The following is a 25,214-nucleotide window of genomic DNA, read 5'->3' as shown; positions in this document are numbered from 1 at the left end:
AAGCAGCAAGGGACTTTTCTTCCTCGTGATTGTTAGTCTACTATGATGGAAATGACCATATCGTCCCCTTGGAGCAATACTAAAACATTTAATCCCAGGAATAACACTAAGATATCTTACTGTTGCTCTAAGGCTACAATATGTGGGATTTTTTTTTCTTTCTAATGGTGCTACAATAGAGGCACAACCTCCATTCTTTCACGATTGTGGCACCACTATCGGCGGATGTTTTTACCACGGGAATTACGATGCCCAGTTTTCCCACTAGATGGAGGCACCTGGGCTCTATTCGAAGTAAAACTGCAATAAGAATTTAATTATGCCACCATCACTCTTAGCCAAACGAGTACTAGAGGGATCTTTTACATGCGGCATAATCATACGACATGGACACTGTCGATTTTCTGCATCTTGAAAATCCACGGACAGGACCAGGTTCAAACCAGCTCCTTTAGGCCTTATAGACCAACATCTAATCACTACACCACTCTGTCCATTTCAACAGTCTATAAAAGGTTGGGGGTTATTTTTTCCCACTCATAAAAATCTCAAATACTAAAAGAAAATAATTTACCAGAATTAATGCTAAAACAAATTCGAATGTGATAGATAAACACTTACTTTTCCCTGGTGTGCATCAGCCATCCATTTTTTTAACTGTACAAGGCACGATTCCTGGAAAGGAGTCAGTTCACCAAGATATCTTTTGATGTATTCAGACTCAATTTTGAAATTTGCATCTGAAATTTAATTTTTAAAAAAAAGCAAATAAGTTTTACTGCTCATAATAATTAGAAAAACAAATTAACCTATAATTAAGTTAGTGAAATAATTATATTCAAAGAATATTAAAAATTCTGGAACCCTTGAAGTAACAACAGCACTCTAAAAAGGCTTAATAACGTATTTTGTTTTTGATGAATGATAACACAAAGTAAAATACTTTGAAAGCCTTAATGAAAATGAAATACAATCAGAGGCCTATGCAGGTTTTATTTTTTGGGTCCCCACTTTGAAAAAGCAAAAATTTTTATTAATTTTCTTTATTTTTGTAAGAAAAAAAAAAATTGTGAATTTACCCTTTTTTTCTGGAAAAAAGTTACATGAGGTAAAAATTTTAATTTATGTAATTAAAAATTTCAATGTTGTAATTTTCTTGAAAAATGTCTAACATGATACATAATAATATTCTTTTAATCACTAAAAATATTGAAATAAAGAGTTTATTCAAGAATGGATTCCCAGAGAATTTCAAATGGAATTTGAATACAATTAGGGAATTTTACAAAGAAATTTCAAATTGGTCTTAATAATTTTATAATAAATTTACGGGCCAAGAGGGAAGCATTAAGACAGTTTTGTAATAAGTAAATTATCAGAATAAATAGCAAAATTAGTCACCCTAAACCTGCATTTATCAAAATAACTTACATCCTTTCAAATGATTGAAATATTAGTAGGATATAGAAAGATTGAAATCTCAAACACTCAGTTGAAAAAGTAATATCTGAAAGTAATAATGATATGATTGCCAAAACTTTAAGAAAGACTACATTAGAGTGATGAAAAAAAATCTCAAATTTGCGTAACTCACAACATTTCTATAGACCTAAAGAAAAAAAAAGAAATTTTCATAATTTCCATATTTTACCATGATTTTAAACGTCCTTAATAAGTCATTAGATCAATTTTTTTTTCAAAAATTATCATAAGATAAACACTAGTGAAACTTAATAATTATTATAAGTGACATTGGCTTGTTTTACCTTGGACATAAACAGATTAAAATTTTTGAGTTTGTGTGGCAAAATGACTCGTGTCCTTTCAAATACACAAATGAATTATAAGAACGGAATTATTAATGTCCAAGTGACAGAATCACATAGTAACACAAAAACCAGCAAGTTTTATAGAAGAGAATGTAATCAGATTTTGATTTGCGTTAAAATTTACGGCTAAAGCGTAAATGCATAAAAAATAGCTAAAATACGTTAATTTAAAACCTAATGCATAAAATATTTTTAAGGCATGTATGTTTTAGAACTCAAAACCCATTATCAATTGTAAATTCCCATGATTTGTGAGCATTTGTTGCTGAAGATCCCGATTTTCCATTACCAAATTTGATTATAGTTGAAATTCAGGATTTCCAATGACTTTCCAGGTGCTAGAACAACTGTAAAATATATATTTAATTTAGAGGCATTTAGTCATTTAAGCAAAATAAACCAACCGAAAAGTTAGCGGTAAATTCTGTCTTTGTGTAAACGAGTCTTCAAGGTTGAAAGGCGGCTTTTATGATACGAATTTTAGTGAATTGTTCTCTTTTACAATGCGAATTTTTGTGAAGGGGGCGCTTTTATGATGCAGAGTTTTGTGAAGGAAAGCTTATGTGCTGCAGAAATTTGGGAAGAGGCTGTAAATCTGACACAATTCAGGTCTGGATTGACCCTGACTATTCAAAAAAAATTTCCCTTTCTCGCTCTTTTTTTTTTTGAAAAAATAAGCTCTGCATTTGTTTTATATATCTTGACATGTAAATTGTTCAAGAAATAACATATTTATGGCAACTCAAAACCAGATGCTAGTAGACTGCAGCAAAATAACAGCTACATACAAAACTTAAAACATGTCAACAAATTTCATACAAATTTGCTGAATCACAGTGATGAAAAATATATAAATACCAAATTACAATAAGATTAGCTAATATTTAGAGGTTGCATTTTCTCCAATATTGTGGGGGTAGGTACAAAATATGACTTTTCAAAGTTAACTAATTTGTTGGGCAATCGAGAAATGACAAACAAAATAATATTAAAACAAAGAGACTAAGCTTAATAGGTAGTATGACAAGCCAAATATGAATAACATTAATAAACTTTGAATGATGCAATCTCTTCTTTGGTTCGCCTGAAGAATTCCTTGACAACCATCTATCACCATCCTAAACGTCTTAAATATTCATTGGATAAAATTGTTCTCTTAAAATATTCACAAACCATTTTTTTTATTAAGCTTGGTAAAATTCAACTACTATTTAGTTCTGTGAATGGTGTTGGCTTGTACGAATTTGTGTGGGAAAAGTGCAAGTCCTAAATAGAGATACAGTATAGGAATAACTGATAAGTTGTCAATACAAAGCTATTAATGTCTAAGTGGAAGAATTGCATAGTTGTTAAAACTGATTGAGTGTTACGTTAGCAGATGCAATCAGATTTCAAGATGCATAAAAGATTGGGAGTAACACTTAAATGCGCAATAACAGTGAAAATGCAGAAAATTTATGCCTAATGAACAAAAGTTAGCACATATGCATAATGTAATGTGAAGTATTAAAACGGACAGTGAAATAATTTTTATTTTTTCAAAACTCTTCTACTTTGCTGTGCTTAGCTTTATATTTGCAATAAAACCTTGGAACCTATGCTACTTGAAAAAATATGGAATTCTGTGACATATATCACGACACACAATAGTGTATCCTTCGGTAAAGCTAAGTAAAATATGATATGAAATACTGGATCAATTTTTCATTACACATTTTCATACTGGAACCACTTTAATTTGAATGTACTTATCCTTTTAATTTTTTCCCTTTTAATCAGGGTTCGTCTAAAAATATCAGTCAATATATATCATGATATATATCCGATATTTATTTTGAAAATATCATGATATTTTGATATTTTTTATATTTATTTTTTCAACCACGGTATTTTCAATATAAAAATTATATTAATCTTAGTAATATTGTTCATTTATTATTAAAAATAACCAAAAAGTTATGCACTACATTTTTATGATGTACTGATACAGCATTAATGCAGCTAAGTAATATAATATTCCCTTTTTTGTTTTATATTCATTTTTATTATTAGTGATGCAACAATTTTAAATCATATTAAAAGTGCCTAATTATATATTAAACGTTAGTCAGAAAAAAAGAAAATGCTTTATGACAGTGCACCAACTAATGCATATTTTTTTATTTCTGTGCAAATCAGAAAGAAACAGTAAAACAGATAATACTAAATTATTAACCTCATTAAAATTTACAAAAATGTAAAATGAAATATTAGATATAAATAATGAGAGAAACCTTAATTTAAAGTCTACATATTGAATAACAATGTAAGAAAATAAAGAACGATTTGAAGATGCATTTACTGTTTTGAAGACTTCAGTTTGTGTTGATTGAAAATATTGGATATATATCAAAATATCCGATATATATCAAATTATTGGACATTTTCGAAAGTATTATGATATTTTCGAACTCTGCTTTTAATACACAAGGGGTTGTTCACAAATGATGTCCAGCTTTGAAGGGGGAGGGGGTTAGTTAAATTGTGAGTTTGTGACCAGGGATAAGGAGGAAATATCAAAATGTGACATCACTTTTTTTTTTTTTTGGAACATCATTTGCTTATGAAAAACAGTGTGACATGTAACAAGTGGAGGGGGTAAGGTGAACTGTGACACTTTGTGGCAAAGGAGGAGGGGGGCAAAAATGCTGAAAAAAAAAAGAACGACATCACTCATGGAGAGCCCAAAGCACCAGTGAAGGGAAGCAAAAATCACTGATTTGGATGCTAAACTCAAAGGATATATGAGGCAGTGAGAAGCAAAGGGATGTAAGTGGACATTTACTAGTTTTGAGTAAAACACGTTGAAAGATAACATCCTTGGTAGGCTTTCATTGACTTTTTTTTTCTAATACAGCAATTACCAGGGCTACTAGTACCATCTCTTGCCCCAAGACGGAGGAGAGGTTCACCTACCACGTGTACCGGTTATCTCCAAATTTTTAATTTTGCCACTTACATCCCTTTGCTTCTCACTGCCTCATATGTTCTAAACTGTATCGCACCTGCAGTTTGATGTGATTCTTGGGATGAACCTGTTGTGACCATGCCATGAGCTTGTGTTAGGCTGTTGTTTCTGGAAGAACTAACACTGCAGGCACCTTCAGCTTCGGTAACTTCAACAGCTGGTACTCCTTCCTTATCTTTAAATGGCGGAATGTATGTAACTCCTTCTGAGTGAAGCTCATCAATATAATATTCAATAATTTCCTTACCCTAAAAAGCAAAAAGGACAATTCAAAAACCTATTAGGTTACAATTCAGTGAACAAAATAGCAAACGTTTGACTCAATATACATGTCAATGAAAAAAACAAATGCAAAAATCCATTTGTTATGTTCTGAAATATCAGAATTGTAAGGCATATTTTATTTTTCAAATACAGTAATTCAAGATTGCTACAGTTTATATAGCTCATTTTCACATACCATGTATATTCCATGCCTCCTGAAAATAAATTATTTTGATGTCTTGGAATTTATTTCACTAAAAAAAAGTATCAATCAAATTTCCAAAATTAGTTTAGCACTTTATATCATTGCTGCAAAATTTGGGGGTTACCAGATTTTCAATAACACTTGTCTGGTCCTTTCCGGCATGCCGGAAAAACCGAGGTTAGAAAAAATAATTAATACTTTAAAAAACATATGTTCAGCTTAAAAATGAATATAAGTTCTATACATATCTCATTTAATAAACAGTTTGATTTTGTAAAAGTATTTATTAACAATGTCATTTGTTATTTTAACAAGAAAAATATTGTTTAATAACAAATAATTTTATAAAAAATAAATTAAAACTAAGCAAACAATTAAGCAGTAAGTTACCGTCCCTAAACCAGTGCTAAAGAATTTACTATAGCCATTCAATAAATAAAAATTAAACTTTCCTCTAAAAGAAACCTAAAATAATTTATTTAAAAAAATTATGAACAAATCGCAGTAACGATGAACGCTTCTGAATTGATTACTTTATTGGCATATAACTAAATCCATTAATAATGACCTATCATAAATAACAAGCACATATTGTATGCAATACAGTTTTTTGAAAGAAGGTTACTTTCAGGATTTTTTTATTTTTTTCCTTTCTGGTCTGCCTTTTGATTGGAACTGAAGAGGGAAATTTACTTTTGTTTTGTTGCAAAATAAGTCTCAAATTATCCGGCATGCCGGAAAAATTCGAATTTCCCGGCATGCTGGTCAACCTCGCTTTCCCCCGGCATGCCGGATAATGCTGGGTAATACAGTAATTTTGAACTATTTTTTACATGGAAACATTCAAACACTAAACACAATGTACGTGAACCTTTTTTTTTCCCCAACATATTCACTGAACAATTCTTTGAAAACAATCTTTATCGTAATACAATAAACGTGAAACCAAAAAAAAAAAAAAAAACCTAGGAATTTGGAAAAGCAAAATTAAGAAGGTCAAAAATTATCAAATATTTTTACTAAATTACTATTTTGGACAAAAACACTTGCAGTTTACTTCCACATTATGGCTATAAATAGTAAAGTAGAATGGTTATCAGCAGACTAAATATTACTGAAAACCAAGCCAGTCAAAAAGGGCAGTGAGATCTTCCCCAGATTCTATTGGTACAATTTCCAGAATAAGTTAGCATACTTGATGTACCTTCTGCAATAACTCAATTAAAACTAAATGCATGACAAGACATTCATCAATCTGTGGAATTTATTTATTAATTATTGATATTATTTATTTTGATAAGCCATCACCGTTACATTCACTTAGTGTATTATAACGTCAGGAGTTCCAGGAACAAGGACCGGTGGAGGGGGTAGTGTTTACTGTCATTTATTATATGGAGAGAAAAAACATACAGGCATCCCTCGTATAACACGGTACTTCTACAACAAAGTTTTGATACTACACGGTACCAAAATTTACGATTATTATAACACGGTTTCAATATTATATGGTACGAAACTTGAATTTAATGCTTCATGGTTTTGATACAACATGAATGTTATATTTATAAAAGATGAAATTTCATTTTTGTTTAATACATTCTGTTAATTTTTGCTAATAACTATAATACTTTACTTTCTTTTTATGAAACTTGATTTCGATACAACACGGTACACATCCCCTGATTTACATTATTTCTTAGTCTCGTATAGCACGGTTTCGATATAACATGATACATCTTAACCTGATTTTTCTCATGCACATACAGAATTAGTATTAAAAATAAGTAAAAATGTTATTTTTAAAAAGGTCTCGTATATAACATGGTTTCGATACAACACCTAACGAATTAATCATGTTATACGAGGGACACCTGTACTTCAGTTGATTTCATTTTTGCATAATTATAAAGAATGTGTTTTGCAGGCATATCCAGTATATATTCACAGGAAACAGTCATACTGTTCATATCGTATTATCCCACACCAGCTACCATGCCGGAAATAAGCGAGATTGATCAGTATGCAGGGAAATTTAAATTATCCGACATGTTGGATGATTCGGGGTTCATTTTGCAACAAAAAAGAAAAAATAGAAGGCTGAAAAATTTGTTAGTTTATTCAAGAATATAAATATTTAAACAAGTGAGATAAAGTTAAAATGTGTTTGTCATCAATGTAGGTCATTCATTATGCTAATAAAATGACTGACATAGAAGCAATCATTGTGATTAATTTATAATAATTATTTTTTATTTATTTTATTTATTTTTTTTAACTATTTCAAATTTCTTTTGAAGCACTAAATTCATTTTTTTTTTCATTAAACAGCTTTTCTAAATTTTTTACAAGAATGTTAAATATTTTAGTTTTAGCACTACAAATGCCTGCTTTGTTTTATTTTAGTGCTTTATAAAACAATTCATAATCAATTAAATTTTTCTTATTAGATCAATAAAAATAATTGTTAATTAATATTAATGAAATTTAGCCATTTTTTAATACTAAGATAATACATAGAAATCACATTTTTTTTAAAAATTCAACATATGTTTATCATATTAAATTAAATGCAGTTTTCTAACCTCAATTTTTCTGACACGCCGAAAAGAACCACACAAGGGACATCGAAACAGAACTTCGAATTTTGCAGCTTGCGGACTGATGGGATGTAATACGGTAATTGGAAGAAAAGCTACCTCGCCACACAATTGCATAATTACCAATGCAGTAACAAAGGGGAAGTGCACGGCATACTAAAAAAACTCTATTGCAGAAACAAAAATTCAATTTTACTTTTACATATGGATTGTTGCTGCACAATTGCATGCATTCATTCCCCATGACTCATGCACAATAAGAACACTGGTACAGATAACATAAAGCCAAATCAATAGAATTTTACAAATCTTATTCTACAAAACATATTGTATTAATTATCCACTAAATTACATGCTAAATAAAGAACTCAAACATGGTTTGGAAAATACCTTCTTTATATTAAGAGAATACTGTTTCATGGCCAACTTTTCAACAGCATTTTCAAAACCGAAAAATGATTTTACATCTAAGCTTGCTGATTGTTCAAAGCAAGTCCATTCAGGATTTTCTGGATGAACCTAAATGACCAAAATAAAAAAATTATTATTTTTTAAATAAAAAATCTTTAACTCTTTATATAGGCACAAATAAGAGAAGCTTAGTAAGAAAATTGGATAATAAAACAAGCACAATTGTACTCATTTGTGAGAGATCTATTTAAACTAGTATTATTAAACAGTCATTTCTGAAATTTCTGAGCAACTCAGAAATTTAATACGTTTTCTTGCGGAGAGGAATTTTTAAAGAAGTAACAAACAGTGAAACTTCCATAAATCGAACTTCGGTGAGCTGAAAACTTCGACAAACTGAAATGAATCTTTATTCGCACCTAACTAAAGAATTAATGTTATTTATTTTTGATTAGCCGAATTTTATTTCATGACCCTCATCATATTTTCCTTGCTAACGTAACTCCATTCATTAAAATTGTCCCCCCTCCTCCCCCCAAGTAGTATAAACAAAAAGAGAGAAATTGGCACCACTGCAGCAAAAGGTGTCTGAACGAATTGAATCTAATAAATATCTGTCATAAATTTACAAAATGAGTGGAGCTTTTTACAAAGAAAACAAACATTCCATCAAATGAATTTAATGGATTTTGCTGCAGTTGATGACGGAATTTAAGTCACAAAGTACCCTATTAATGAAGATATTTTATCACACATAAGGAATATTAGCGAAAATGTTTTTGGTGATAAAGAGACAAAAGACCTTGCGCCAGTGTTAAAATTACAATACACTCAAGGTATATAAGAAGAGCAGCAGATGTACTACTGCTTTCATGGAATCCACCCAAATGTTCCCAACTCCTTGTTTGACATTTCAAAATTATCCAAGCACTATTTATTTATTTATTTTTTTTTTTTTTTAATTTCTACTCAGAAGTAAGATTGCCCGGTTTGACCAGGACAGTTTGTGTTTTCAGATTATATACCAGCATCCCGGCCAATTTACTTTACTTCCCGATAAAATAAATTTGATTATAGATGAACAAGTCTTAAAATAATTAATTGTGAAGGATTACTTAAGGATAATACCTTTGTCATTTGTAACATGGAAATGTGAAATTAATATTGGATTAGTTCAGGAAGATTTTTACAACAAAAAAAGACTTTTCTAAAAAAAAATCCTAGTCAATGAAGAGTACATGTAAATATTGTTCAAATTTTTGCTCCACATTGAAACTGTTTCTTCTTATAATTATATTAAATGCAAGGAATAAAACGTTTAGATTTATCTGCTTATGTCATTTATTAGTATCCCTGATTTAGGTTCATAATTATTAACCATTTATTCATGGCTTTGAAAATGAACTTCCTTCTAAAAAACCAGTCAAGGATGTGTGTGCCTTTGTTTGAACACCCCGGACATGGGGGGGGGGGCATTCCAGTGTTCTGGTTAAACATTTCAGAAATCTGGAAAGCCTACTCAGAAGCAATGTTTGATTTCAGATTTTTTTAAATAAAGTATCCCTTTTTTTTCAGTGAAGAGAAATTGTTATATTTCAGTAAGAAAATTTAATTTGTTTTCCAACCTCCACACTCCCTTCCACACTCATGAATTTATATAGTAATTTACATTGCTATACATAATCTCCTTGATACATTATTCAATCAATTTTTGCTATTATTATAAATGCAATGACTTTCAGTGGTAGTATTTTATTTTATGCTACAAGTTTTCTTTTCGTTTTCTATAACCCAAATTTTCAATAACTTGAAATTTTTTTGCTTTCTCTGCAACTTTCAGTTATTAAAAATTCACTGCATCTGAGAGTCATGAAAAGTTAATTTATCATGGAACTAAAGAATCATTAAAGATATTACAACAACAAATGAATAAATAGCACATACAAAAAGAGAGTTTGATAAGCATACAAAAAGTTAATTGTCGTAAATACTCATTGTAGCTCCTATATTATTTCACTTTAAACAGAATAGTTTTCAAGGTTTTATAAGAATATGTAATTGAACTAATTATCATAAGAAGTTACTATAGCTAGGGCAAACCCCACCTGGCAGCATTATATTGGTGTTATTAGGATCAGCATAGCTTTCACAATGCTCTTGGGTTAGGTTTGCAATCAACTGTACATACTGCTTCTTACATGAGCACATTTGAAATCATGCCAAGTAGTTTTTTAAATTAATCTCCACATAAGTACCACACTAAGATGGAAGTAAAAATTATAATGTGGCTATTTTGAGTTTTGTGGGCTATCAAATTTTGTTTACTAAGATTTTTGTACAATATTAAATTCAACATTTTACAAAGTAATTGCAAGTAAGCATAAATGTTGAAATATATAACTAACAATCTTTTATTATGGCACTCCAACTTCACATGTCTTGCAATAAGGAAATATCTTGTAAGCACTACTATTGCTTACAGTTGCTGTATACATTATATATACAGCAGTGTACAGTGTACTTTGTACAATACACTTTCTACAGTATATGTACATTGTACAAAGTAAAAATCTAAGATTAGTGCTAAAGGGCCAGACTGGGTGCTGACCAGTATTAGAAATAAGCAGTCACTGGGCATATTTTGCAACCACACTTTTCATTCTGATGTAAGGATTTCTAAACCCAAGCACCAAATTTCGACATTTCAATTTTAGAATCACTGGAGAACATTTTTCTTGATTCATCATGATAGGAACTCATATTTGAGGCAAAGGATGGAATAGAAAAAAAAAAGTTCTTAATTTTGATGTTTTAAAAGTTATTCTGAAATAATCTGCACAAGTATTAATTCTGTGCTATGGACATTTTGTAACATCATACAAATTAAAACAACTAAAAATAATACCTATATGTTTTATTTTGATGACAAGAAAAATCAGTCAAAGCATCATCATGATGCATACATTGAAATTCTTATTTCTTACACAACAAACAGAAATAAATAACTAATCAAATGGGGAGTGATCTTTCCGGTTCACAAATCTGTTGAATAGAAATTTTTTTTTAAACCCTAGTTGATTATTTTTTCTCAGAATTTCCAGCATCATCAGGGTTCTCATTAGAGGAAAAAATGGATGAGAAAATCTCACTCACTGTAGAAATAAAAGCGAATTTTTTAAAATTGAGATAGAGAATTTTTTTTCCCCACAAAATATTACAAAGTTTAGAGAAAGTATTATTAATCTCTTTTTGCATAGGTGAATTTTACTACATGATTCCTACTCAAAATAAGACAGAAAACTTTCTGGTACTTGATAGCATATTCACTTTCAATAGATAAAAATATTCAGCATATTACATTTCATCTAATAAACAAGGATAAACTTCTGGATGAAAATTTTATTGAAGTTAATCAGCTCCTAAATTAAGAGTACACTTTTTCTTTGAGCAAATGCTTCTATCAATTTATTTGGAGCTTTTTAAGTGTCATATAAATCCTTACAACTGATCCCTTAATATAGTACAATGCAAGTTTTGAGCCTTTACTTCTTTGCCATGAATTCCCTTTCCAATCAACCATGTGTGTTTGAATGTGTAAACTTAAAAAATTCTACAGTCACACCATTTGGAGAAGCCTTTTTTTGTTTAAGTACTCACCTTTTCAAAATTTGGCGTTTCTCCTATTACTCAGTTATTCCAGTTTTTGCTGTATTAATTCATCGCTTTGGACAGTTGTTAATAGACTGAGGAACATAAAGTCAGAGAGTGAAAGAAAATAAGAAAGTAACTAGAATATGAATGGGGTCGTTTCCAAAATTTTAAAAGTATTCTTTTTTTTTTTTTTTTTTTGAAAGGGCATGATTAAAAACATAGGATCTGACCATTTTTTAAATAATTTGAGTAAGTTTAATATTAAAAAAAAAAATTATTTTGTGCTTTCCTAGTTTAACGCTTCTGCTGATGACATCACAAATGATGAAATGCCATTCACTGTTGCCATTCAGAAGAGCACAACATTTAATTTGCATCTTTACTTGCGTGTACTGGCAACGATATGGTTGATAGCAAGCGTAGAGGCAATTTTTAATTTGCTGCTTGATTATCATAACGTGGAAACGCAGTGAAAAATGCACCAAAGGACATCATTTGTGAAGTCATAAAGACCACGCCTTGTTTGAAAAATTGGACATTTAAAAAAATTAATTAAAAAATAACTGTTGGGAAAATAAAAGTATTTTCTGGGGCCATGTATTTTTTTTTTTTTCTTATTCTATGAATTTCTGTGAATAAAAGTAGTACTTTTGACTGAAGGAAACAACCCCATTATAACTGTTTTAACTAATTCCGTGCTAAAATGTAAGTAAGCCTTTAATTAGAAATTCATTGTTGATCATGGTCAATATCGAACAATGCTTTTATTAAAATTTGTAGCACAAAGAAAATCATTGAGAAAAAGGATCTGTTCCCATTTTTTTCTCGATTATGGACAGATAAAATTATGGCTTTTGTTTTGAGGCTTTTCCTGTTGTCGTGGGATTTAAATTTTCCTATGGGTAATTTTTTTGCAATCGTTCAGGGAATGTTAGATCTTTTTTTGTTCAAGTCTGATTGTTGAACAATCGTCACTTGAGATAATCTTTTTTTTTTTGCAAGGTAGACCGTGCAAAGCCAGTATTTAATAAAAGTAAAATTTCATACAAATTTGATGATTTTGTGGAGATAATAATTAAATGACACAGAAACTTACGGAATATAGGCAGTTTTCATTAATAACAACTCTATTAGCAAAACTCTCATTATAAGCTTCAATTTTTAACGTTCTTGCACGACGATCCAAAGTGTTCTTTTGAATGAAGTAAACAACATCAACACCTATGATCTAAAAAAGAGAGAAAGAACAACTTTAATATTTAATTCTCATAACAAAAATTAAATATGTTGGGGGAAAACTAAATGTAATTGAAACACTGGATACGGTGAAAATTGCTTTTTATATCAAAGTATGAAGATGAATCAACTCAATTATAGGAACATCATTTAGGGTCTTAAAAATTCAATTCTCTATTTTATGAATTATTAAATTCATTTTTGAAAAAATAAGCTAAAACAGTATTTATTTTTAATGGAAAATTAATTTCAAAGAGCTGTAAAGTGGATACCCGAAATGTAAGCTCAAAATATTCAGTAGTTTTTTTTTTTTTTATGTTATGCTTAAAAAAGAATTTTAAGGCTGCCATTAAAGGTACCATAGGGCCTTGAAAATAGAAATAATGGAAACTGATTTCATCATAAAGTAAAAGGAAAATAGTTCAATAAATTAAAGTCAATAAATCAATAGAATACTGCACAAGAGTAATTTTTATGCTTCTTGTAAATGCTCTCACAGAATATCAAGAAGAGCAATGTAGACAATACAAAGTTTAAGCTATTCTATACTAAGCAAGGTATGCAATATGTCAATCACATTTGTAACTAAAACGTACGCAATTTAAAAAACATATAAAAGTAATGAATCCTTCTCTCTTTTTATCTGACTAATACAATTCAAAAATACTTAAATCTGTGGAGAAGGTACACAAGATGCAGAAGGTAAACATTTATTGCACATTTTTAAATCACACATTACATTTAAAAGCAACCAACATAAAATAAATTTTCCCTTCTCTGAACCTCATTACGTAACTTGAACACTCAAAACACTATTCTAGATACTGCAACATCAAAGCCAGCCAAAGGCTTTAAAAACTTTTGCCCAATTCACACTTGCCTTGTGCCGACTGCGTTCTCGCGTGTTGCCTCAAATCTATGTAATGAACATAACTAAAACAAGATGTGAAAGACAGTCTTTAACCTCAACTCATTGAAGACTGGCCACGAAAATTCTTGATTCATTTCTTTTACCAATCGAACAGTCACAAGAATCACCAGGTTGCATGCATAAATTCAAAGGTGCTGGTTTCAATGCCTAGGGACAGGTACCATCATAAACTTTCATAGGTTAAATTACATTGTCCAACTGACCTTTAAAAAAAAAGTGGCGCTCACTGTCCGGCTAGCTTTTTAGAATGTGCTCTTGGGTGAAGAAAGGTTGAGAATTGCCCTAGTAGGCGCCTTATAGTGATGGGCATAATCGAGATGTTTTGATTATCGAGATCTCGAGAATCGAGTACTTCTTCAAATTGAGTGATTGACAATCAAGATCTCAAGAATAGAGTACATCTTATAATCGAGTGACTGATAATCAAGATCTCAATAATCGAGTACTTCTAATAATCGAGTGATTGACAATCGAGATCTTTTGAAACCGAGCGGTTCATAATCGAGATCTTTTGAAATTGAGAATTCGAGTGATTGCATCAAGATCTTTCCAAATTGAGAACTTGAGCGATTGACGATCAAGATCTTTCGAATTGAGAACTTGAGCGATTGACGATCAAGATCTTTCGAATTGAGATCTCGAGCGATTGTCTTCACCATTATTTTGAATAGAGATCTTGGGATGTGATAATCCAGAACACGAGCTGCGACAGTCGAGATCTTGAGATACAATAATCAAGAATTTGAGTTGTTAATCGAGAACTCGTGATATTCAAATTCTAGAATGATCTTGAATAATCAAGTGAGTCAATTATGAGAACTCGATTATGCCCCTCACTGGTGCCTTATTCCTGGCTGATTTAGTGCATTTTATTAACACTCAAGCAGTTTCAGAACTTTTTCATACCCAAAACGGTAGGTTAATTAATGGGGGTGGGTATAATCCCCCCTTGCCTCCACTCTTTAAATGGCTGTTCCCGCCCCTGACAGTACAAAATGCTACAATGTTTTTTTTTTTCAAGTTGACAAAAATTAACCCTTATTATTTACTGAATATAAAGAAAAATTTAATAAAATTTCATAGCAGTGCATTCAACTGCAGTTACAATTCAAACTAGTATGTTGTGGCCATCACAAAACTTTCTTCTATATCTTTCTTATAATTCTAATCCCTCCCCATGCTTGACAAGGAAGCAATATTCTCAACAAAAACAAAATTAAACACGCCAAAACTTGACGACCATCCCAATTCCCCCATTTATATTAAAAGCAAAACAAAGAATGAAAATTGAAAATTATTTTAAAGCCTTGATTAAAATTACAAATATTTATTTGTTAACAAACACAAGATGGCAAAAGTTAAAAATTTTAAATCATTGAGATAATATTTCCGATCATTTCCATGCAATTAAAATCACGAGAACGCAGACGACAGTCTGTTACGATTTATCTTTCTTATTGTTGCAATTATAAAGCTATTTTTATTCACACAAAAAAAAATCAGCCCCCCATGGAGCGATTAGCGCCAAAATTGAACCAACGCCTATTTACAAATAGATTCACATTTATTCCAAATTTCATCCAGAACGTAGCATTACTTCTTGAGAGATGGCACTCACAATGAAAAAAAAGAACGTTCGATTGCGCCACCCCCTTTTCAGCTATTGACACTAAAATAGAATCAGCTCTTGTACCCTCTAAGTGCTACTTGTCGATAAATTTTTGTTTGATTCCGTTCATTATTTCTTGAGATACAGCAGTCACAATTGACAACAAAAAATGTTCTATAGCTCAACCCCTGTTTAAGCTATTGACACCAAAATTGAATCAGCACCAGTACCTGTTAAGGGAAACATATGGACCAAGTTTTGTTTGATTCCGTCAGTTACTTTCTGGGGAATAGCAGGCACTTATAACTCAAAAAACGTCCCATTGCTCCACCCCCCTTGGAGGAATTCATGCCAAAAACCAATGGGCAAAAGTTCACATAGCAGCACATATGTGTACCAAATTTCGTTCGATTTCATGTGGTAGTTTTTGCTGTAGAGCGGCCACAAAAAACTGGTCACATACAGACGTGACACACACACACAGACAGACATTTTTCAAAAATGGTCAAAATGGGCTCAGCACACCTCAAAAGGTTCGAATCCCTCAAAATTCGAAATTCGAAAATTTGCTCGAATCCAATACTTTCTTTTATATATTAGATATAGAAGAAAGTAAAAAAGAATATATTTTTTTACAATATTCTTTATTTTTGGTCAAACAATCCAGTAAAGTCATTACCTTCTTTAACAAATAAGGCGCTTCAACATTTAATCTGCAACGTCTTTCAATGATGTACACAGCACCATCTTCACTATTGTACTCATAAGTTGTATCACTGCCAAGGAAGACTGGAATCATTTTGCATGTTGGAAAACGTTTTTCGTAAGCCTAAAAATGAGATTGTTGGAGAATGAACGTGAAAACACATGCTGGAAGAAATAAAAATTAACAAATTTGTCATCAAAAATACCAAGTTTCAACTTGTCAACTCATTCTTTAGTTGTTTATGAACTCATCTGTATTTTTATCAATATGACTTTCTTTCATTTATTTTTGGGTGACTAGAAATATTTTTTGAAGCAAATACAGTCGAACCTCGATATAAGGTCACCCTTCGGGACTTCACGAAACTGGCCTTATAAGCGGGGTGACCTTATAACCAAACAATATAGATTTTATACCATGTGTTTAAGGAATATACATTAATTCTTTTTAAAATTTAAAACGTTCAAAATTATCAGTAATTAGGCTATAATAGTTTAATAGATTTGAACCAATAAAAACTTTTGGAATTGGTAAGAAATCTTAAAATGATTTTTTAGAACTTTCATGTAGAGTAAAACTGCTAACAAATATGCCTAAGCAGAGAACTGATGTGCAACTTATCTAACTTAAAAATTATCATTAATATTGAACTGATAGATTTTTTCTTTAATTAAAGCTAGTGGTGTGGATCGGGTAAATACCCAGTGGGTAGGTAAATATGTTTTGGGTATTTACCCAAGGCCTGGGTAAATACCCAAAAACTGGGTATTTTACAAAAAAATGCAAAAAAGCGAGTCTGAAATTTTTTTTTTAATCTAAATTTGAAATAATTAGTAAAACTGATACATACATATGTATTACACAGTTTATAATATTTTTTATTGGAAGACTTGATGAAATTATGAAAGAAACATATCGTGAACCAAAGAATCTTTCTTTTCAATGTCATAATTGGACAAGTATAAGCAATTCAATGATGAACTTCAGGTTAGTCATATCCAGGGCCTGATTACCGCACAGGCCTACTAGGCCTGGGCCTGGGGCCCCCTCTTCCTAAGGGGCCCCAAATTACTTAAAGAATTTTGCATAGCATTACAACTATACAAAAAATACACACATTTTAAAAATAATAGCCTTCAGGGGGCCTCCAAATTATTGTAGGCCTTGGGCCTCACTTTTAGTTAGTCGGGCCCTGGTCATATCCAAAATGAAAAAAAATGGGGGATGCTTGGAGGAATTTACTGAGAAGTTATTAAGACTATGATGTTATTTATTTATTTTATTGCTGTTTAAGTGATAACGTGGCAAATACAGAAACAGTTTTCACATTAATAAGCAAAAAAAAAAAAATATATTGTTTTCTGTTGCCTTGCTCATTTGCATTTGCTCCCCGGTACTTCATGATGAAAATGTATTTGAACCATTTTTAATACACGCAATTAGTGATGTCGGGTGGGAAGGTAAATATTTTTCTGGGTATTTATCCGAAGGCAGGGTAAATCCCTTAGTAATTATGAATTTTGCCAAAAAAAACTTTAGGTGGTATCAAAAGGTGATGATTTTCTTTTTGAAACATTAACTGTAAAATGAAAATATAAAAATTTATATATTATAATTTCTTTAATTAAAGGCGTAATGAAATCTTATTAAAAAAAACTGTCAGAATTTAGAATGAACTATTCTAAAACTTAAATAGGATGGCAGGATAATTTAATTTTTTATGGGGTACAGCAAAGGGTTAGCAGGGTTGGGGTGCAGCAAGTTTAATTTTGTCACATAGATGGCTCTAGCACATCATAATATATACACATATTCATAATATCATGCTACTAGTTAGTTTTGGCTTTGAGTTGTAATCAGTTTGTCCAAAGCCTCCTAAATACTAATGCCTAACACATTTGTTTAAAAGTGATCCTCCGCCGGTACGGTACACAAACAACGCTACTACCTGACGGCAATACATGGATGGTGTTGCTATGACGATGGATCCAAACAATTCAAATCAAATCGTTAATTGGTGGTTAATTTTAAAATTTAAATTTAGAAGTTAACCAATTGTTTTCTCCGCTTTTAATTTCTAATGCTTTCGACCTTCGATAGTTTGCAGTAGCCAAAAGACCGAAAATATGCTTACTGGGATCATTTTGCTCTATGTTAAAAGGGAGAACGCGATAGGTATTTAGGAGGCTTTAGTTTGTCACTCACTTTGTATTTGTACTGGCAAAACTTTAAATTTTGCTTTGAAAAGTGAAAAACAAAAAAGAAAGATGGGGACATTGATCAGGCATATCCAACACATTTAATGTGAATATCATATTACATTGCTAAGTTGTTTCACACAATAATTCTTTAAATATGTGATCAAAATACAATTTTTGGGCAAAAATTTATTGTTTCGATATGGTTGGTTATATATATACATAGTCGAATAGACATAAAAGTATTTTAGTTGAATATAAATTTTTGAAATAAATACCTGGGAAAATACCCACTTTGGGTATTTACTCCTAAAAATAAATACCCAGGTATTTTACATCACTAATTAAAGCACAATGGTTTTTAAAATGTTCTCTGAAAATTTGCAGCTTCAGCTTCTCATAATTGGTAGAAAAGTACACTCTGAGTGCCCTCGTTATTACTTTATACTTTAGTGTCACTGTCGTATTACTCATTTTCTACTGCATTCAGTGCAACACATGCTACGTTAATAGGAATACGGCTTTTCACTTTTTAAGGATCGTATATCGTGGACAATTCTTGGAAGTGAAGCACTGAAATCATTTAAAGACATCAGACAGAAGTGACCTTATAAGCGATTAATGTATTAAGACTTCACCATATATCCAATAAGACATAACATAGAATTCCTATTCAATGAGCTGGGACTTTAGAAAAGTGACCTTATATGCGGGGTGACCTTATAAGCGAGTGACCTAATATCGAGGTCTGACTGTAATCATATAAAGAAATAAATTAATATTGTTTTGTATCAAATTTCAGAAATAAAACTTGGGTCTAAATAAATTAAACAAATGTGAAGTTCTAACAGATTTTTTTAATTACTATTTCAAAAGAACGTTAAAATTCGAACGTAATAAAGTGAGATAAATCTCCAACTTGTGGCTGTTGGAGATTGATAAAATGACAAAAGTTGGATAAAACACTTTTTATTTAGCACCCAGAAGATGTTAAGTTCTAATCCTGGATCCACAGAACCAAGGAGTTAAATGCTACCCCGAAATAACCCCAAGTGAATTCTAGTCATATTTACCTAATATTTCAGCCTATTAAATTCAAAGAGTGTTGTTAACCACACTGACAAAGACGAAAATCAATGTTAAAACTAAAAATTTAATTAAGACAAAGGCATTAATAAAATATAACTCTAAAATCCTCTATATAAATTTCTCAAATATAGGTGGCACACACAGGATTTGAGCTTTTAATGTCGAATGGCAACAGTTAAGCATAAAGAAACCAGCGCAGAAAATTTTTAATTTAAAAACAATTGATTTGAAATGATTAGTAGCCTACATTTTGCAATGTTTTGATATCTTTCCCACGGAGATGTAACGCAATATTATAAATGGTTGGAAAAGAGCTCACTATGTGGCTGAAACCTGAAGGTCTGAAAGAAACACGGATGACAGCAATAGGTGTCTAACAGAAACTCTAACTTAGCATAAAAATAAGACTTATTCATTGCCAAATGCAATGAAGAAGTTGCATGACTTGCCCATGGACAATGTTTGAGAGCACAATTGCTGCATAGTGGCCAATATTTCTACATTGTATAATTCAATTTTCTGGAAATATGAAATGAAAAGCGGTAAAAATAATGTTTTTCAGCATTGCTAATGTAACCAAAAACAATTATTTGCTGAAATAAGTTGACCAAGCCATAATCTCAACTATGGAAATGCTAATGCACTAACTGGAGTGAAATCATAGAATACCATTTTGAAAATACAGATAAGAGGACTTTTAGTTATGAAGACTTTTAGCAACATATATAAACTGGGGCAAGGTAACAGTAACGTGTCGAGTTAATAAAAATTTTGGTGCCATAATATATTTTCAAGAAAGATCTGGGAATCTTTAGCTCATAAATTGCGATCTTGCTCTGAATTTTTTTCACTGTATGAAAATCAAGATGCACATGCACAATTTCAATATGATAGTGAGTAGTTTTTACACATGTAAGAACTTTTATGACATCCCCTCCCCGCCCCCCTATAGAAGGTAATTCTGATTGTGATAGAGAAAAATATATGCTATGAAAAATAAAGAAATAGAGAGGAAGGACACTTAATACAATTGGTCAGAAATTTCAACCACAAACAATGATAGCAAATTAGTTTCCTAAATGTACTTACCGCCATCACAAGCTCAAATGGGTATTTGTATATCCTAATTGGTGACTGATATTTCTGCACCATTTTGAATGATCAAGTATGCCAAGTAGCAAAACTAATATAAAATCTTTAATTGCGTCCAAAATAACTATTGCTTAACATAGTAAAAATCAAAAAAATTTGGAAATATTGAGTGCTCAGCATAAAACCAGGCAACTAAAACATGAACATTGAAGGCTGGCATTATTTATGGCATTTAAGCTTCAAACAAGCAAACCTGGAAATAAAAAAAAATGTTAAATAGTAAATTACAAACATGAAGAATGATTAAAAATTCTTGGATCAATTATTCGAATAAACAATACAATTTTAAGTAAAGCACAAATCGTCAACAAAATAATTCAAATACAGTTAAACTTGCTCAATACAACCATGGTTAAGATGAAATCATGGTTAAAATAAATATTTTGTTAGATAAATTTGGTTTGTTATATGAGGCAGTGAGAAGCAAGGGGATGTAAGTGGACACCTTCAAGTTTTGAGTAAAACGCATATAGAGATTATGTCTTAGATAGGCTTTCACTGATTTTTTTTTTCTAAATCATGCTGTACAGCAGCACCTACCAGGGCTCCTAGTACTATCTCTTGCCCCAAGACAGAGGAGGGATTCACCTACCATTTGTACTGGTTATCTCCAAATTTTTAATTCTGCATCCCTTCCCTTTGCTTCTCACTACCTCATATCTTAAAAGTTTCATGAATTATATGTGCATTAAAATGAAAATCTCTTATAAGGAAAGGACTAACAAAAATCTCTGATCCGTTCACAAAAACATTTCGTGATTGAATACTGTAATTTTCCCTTTCAGAAATTATTCATCATTTTGTGTGGTTGTAGAAGGCTCGTAACTTGCATTGAGAAGAAAAGGTTTTATTGTTTGCATAGGGAATAAAGCCCATACATATAATTTTTCTATTGTGGACAAGGTAGAAAGTAATGATTTTACTTAGGTTTACTATTATTTTGGATAAATTTGTACCATTAACAAAATCCACACACAAAAGAAAAAAAAATAGAAGAATCAAAAAATGCAAATTTAAGACTAAAATTTTCCCATAAGTCAGTTTTTCAACTTTAAAGTTGGCCACAAATACATACACACACACAAACACAGAACTTTAGTTTGAGTATTTGGCGGAAAGCAGATAGAGATATAAAATGTCTGGAAATTTTGAGTGGGGAGAAATACTTGCTTAAAGAAAAAAATGGATTTTTTGCAAATTAAAATGTATTTATAATAGCTATATTTTCTTAGGAAACATAAAAAATGATGAAGCCATAAAAGATATGGGTCATTCCATATCAAATCAATCAAAAAAATAAGATTTTCAAGCTGACCCCTTCCAATTTTTCTCAAATTTTATACATAGATAGTGTTTGGTAATAAAAGTAAAAATCCAAATTTTTAAATTTTTAATACAAATATTCTTTGATTGGGGGTCATTAAAAAAATTGAATTTTGGTAAACGGAGTGGCTTTTGAACACACATAACTTTTGTTCTAATTGCGCTACAGACAAAAACTTGGTACCATTTTAAAGCTCTTAAAACACACTTTGAGATGATATATTACATGATACAAAAATGCAATCTTAAATTTTGAAAGTCATTCAAAATTACCTTTGATCTTGAATATTTCCAAAAGTTATTATTTTAAAAATCTGAAAAATATATATATTATACACGCTATTGTGTTCTTTATTTGTGCGAAGTTTCATATTGGGACAATTAGGGGACCGGCTATAATTTAATGTTTCATGCAACGGATGTTTGACAATAAATTGAAAAATAATGATATAGCAATGTTTGGCAGACGATAAATTAGAAATGTATAACAATTTTTAAATTATATTTGCTCGTTTTTAAATATCCTCTGCAGATTGACTTACAGATTCACACCAAATTACCGTATTTTCGGGATTAAGCGCCGCGGCGCATACAAGAAAAAAAGTTTCAAAAATGTGGATGCGGCGCATATAATGGGAGCGGCGGGTATAGTGTTTTTTTTTTTTTTCCCCGATCAAGTTTTAAAAAAAATCCGAGTTTGCAAAAAAGTTGAACATTTTACCAATAGATGGCGCCACACTTTTCCCTTTCGTTTTGCGAAATGAGCGACAAGCAAAGCAAAGAGGGGTAGCCATGAGGGGAGGTGAGTCAGCGATTGCTGGTGTTGCACCATAGAGAGAAACGCTAAACCACGTGAGCGCTGAATGACGTGAGCGGCGAGGAAGCCTCATCGAAGCGAAGGGGGACGGAGGGTCAAGGAAAGGAGCTTGTTAGCAAGACTAGCAGGGGAGGGGGGTGGAACTTCCAGTTTTCTAAAGGGGAATCACCCCTTTCAACAAAGTGGGTTGCTCGGGGTGGTCAAGTGACCTACTAATTGAAAACTTGTTTCTCCGTCTCCCATCCCCAATTTTATTCACTCACATCGTCGCTTTTGCTGTCGTTCGTGCGTTCTTTTCTTTCTTAAAGTTTTTACATCGAGTTTCATCTGAAATGGCTCCTACTAAACGACTTAAGAGTTACACTGCAGCTTTCAAGTTGGAAGTTATCGCTAAGGCTGAAGCGATCGGAAATCGTCCTGCTGCCCGGGAATTCGGAATTGATGAAAGATGTGTTCGGCGTTGGAGGTCCGAAAAATCAACGATCGAAGCGATGCCGAAGACAAAACGTGCCCGACGAGGAAGATCAGCTCACTGGCCGGATTTAGAACGGGACCTGAAGAAGTGGGTAGTGGAGCAGAGAGCTAAAGGAATTTCCGTTTCGACTGTCCGGATTCGAATAGAAGCCAGGTGCATCGCTGCTAATTTGAATATTTCCAACTTCAAAGGCAACGCGAATTGGTGCTTCAGATTCATGAAGCGGAATCATTTGTCCGTCAGGCAGCGAACAACTGTGGGGCAGAGTCTTCCAGCTGATTGGATGGAGCAGAAAAAAAAGTTTTTAGACTACGTCGAGAAGCTGAAGAAAGAAAACAACTTTCAGCCTCATCAGCTTATCAACATGGACGAAGTCCCTTTGACTTTCGACTGCCCTCCCAACAGGACTGTCACATCTACCGGTGAGAAGAGCGTCGCCATTACAACCACGGGGCATGAAAAAACATCATTCACGTGTGTTTTGGCTTGCACGGCTAGCGGAGAGAAGCTGAAGCCTATGCTGATTTTTAAGCGGAAAACGGTCCCGAAGGAGTCTTTCCCGTCCACCGTTGTCATCCGCTGCAACGAGAAGGGGTGGATGAATGAGGCCCTGATGTCAGACTGGTTTAACGAAGTTTGGAGAAAAAGGAAAGGCGCTTTTTTCCAACCAAGTGGAATGTTGATTATGGACTCCATGGCGGCGCACAAGACCGACCCTGTGAAGGAAGCGGCGCGGCAATGTTTGGCGTCCCTGGCCATCATACCAGGTGGGCTTACAAAAAAGTTGCAGCCCTTGGATTTGGCCCCCAATCACAGTTTTAAGAGCCACATGCGTCAACAATGGGAGTCCTGGATGGTGAACGGACTGCACGAATACACGAAAGGCGGCAACCTGAAGAAAGCGTCGTTCGCGGAAGTGGCGAAGTGGGTAGCTGCAGCTTGGAATGCGGTAAAGCCGAGCACCATAATTTCCGGCTTCACCGAGGCGGAGATCATTCCCCGAGTCCCGGATGTTGCTGCGGAGGACGATGGCTCCGATGACGAGGAAAACAGCCCGGAGCTCGATGCAGACTTTCTAGGACTATTTGCGTCCGACAGCGAGGACAGCGATTTCGAAGGATTTTGAATCGCCGATCCATAGTGGATGCGACCCACTGAAAAAAGCGTGCTTATAGTGGCGCCGACCACTTAAAAAAACGTGGAGCGCCATGAGGAGAAGGGTCCGCGTCCCGCGCTCTGGATAACCAACCAATGTCTCCTCCCAAAGTACGAAAATTTTAATTATAGTAATAATAATATAGTTATGTTAATTATATTCTTTTAAATTTTATTTTCATTTTATTGCAAGTTTCTGAACGTCTAAATTGCGCTTTTAAGTTGCGTTAAGTTGGATGCGGCGCTTATAGCGGGCGCGGCGCTTATAATGGGTGCGGCGCGTACATTAATTTTTTTTTTCCGGCGACGATAATTTTCGATGCGGCGCTTATACTGGGTGCGGCGCTTAATCCCGAAAATACGGTACAGTACAGTTGGAAAAGTGAAGCAGCGCACCCCAAATTGCCAGCCTTGCTGGCACAAGACAACAACAAGGTTCTCATCCCGATGAGTTGAATCAACTTTTTAGTTGATTCAACTCTTCGGGACATTGTCAAGCATTCACTCTACACACGAGTAAATTTGTTGAGTCAACTCGGTTCAGTTTTAACAGCAT

General features: G+C 32.5%; 1 protein-coding gene across 1 annotated transcript in view; it reads right to left on the bottom strand.

Annotated features, from left to right (window-relative positions):
- LOC129228288 (SEC14-like protein 1) overlaps positions 1–25,214 on the bottom strand; it is a 66,239-nt gene that overhangs the window by 29,040 nt on the left and 11,985 nt on the right. The window contains exons 2-7 of the mRNA XM_054862964.1: positions 20,826–21,081; positions 16,423–16,572; positions 13,064–13,195; positions 8,296–8,424; positions 4,874–5,084; positions 622–740 (exon numbers count right to left, since the gene is read on the bottom strand). Coding sequence (XP_054718939.1) covers positions 622–740; positions 4,874–5,084; positions 8,296–8,424; positions 13,064–13,195; positions 16,423–16,572; positions 20,826–20,888 — 804 coding nt within the window. The 5' untranslated portion in view covers positions 20,889–21,081. The remainder of the gene's footprint in view (positions 1–621; positions 741–4,873; positions 5,085–8,295; positions 8,425–13,063; positions 13,196–16,422; positions 16,573–20,825; positions 21,082–25,214) is intronic.

Source organism: Uloborus diversus, chromosome 8, assembly GCF_026930045.1.
Source record: "Uloborus diversus isolate 005 chromosome 8, Udiv.v.3.1, whole genome shotgun sequence".
NCBI classification, from domain to species: Eukaryota; Metazoa; Arthropoda; class Arachnida; order Araneae; family Uloboridae; genus Uloborus; species Uloborus diversus.
Note: the sequence above shows the minus strand (reverse complement) of the source record. Positions and strands in the feature narration are given on the sequence as shown.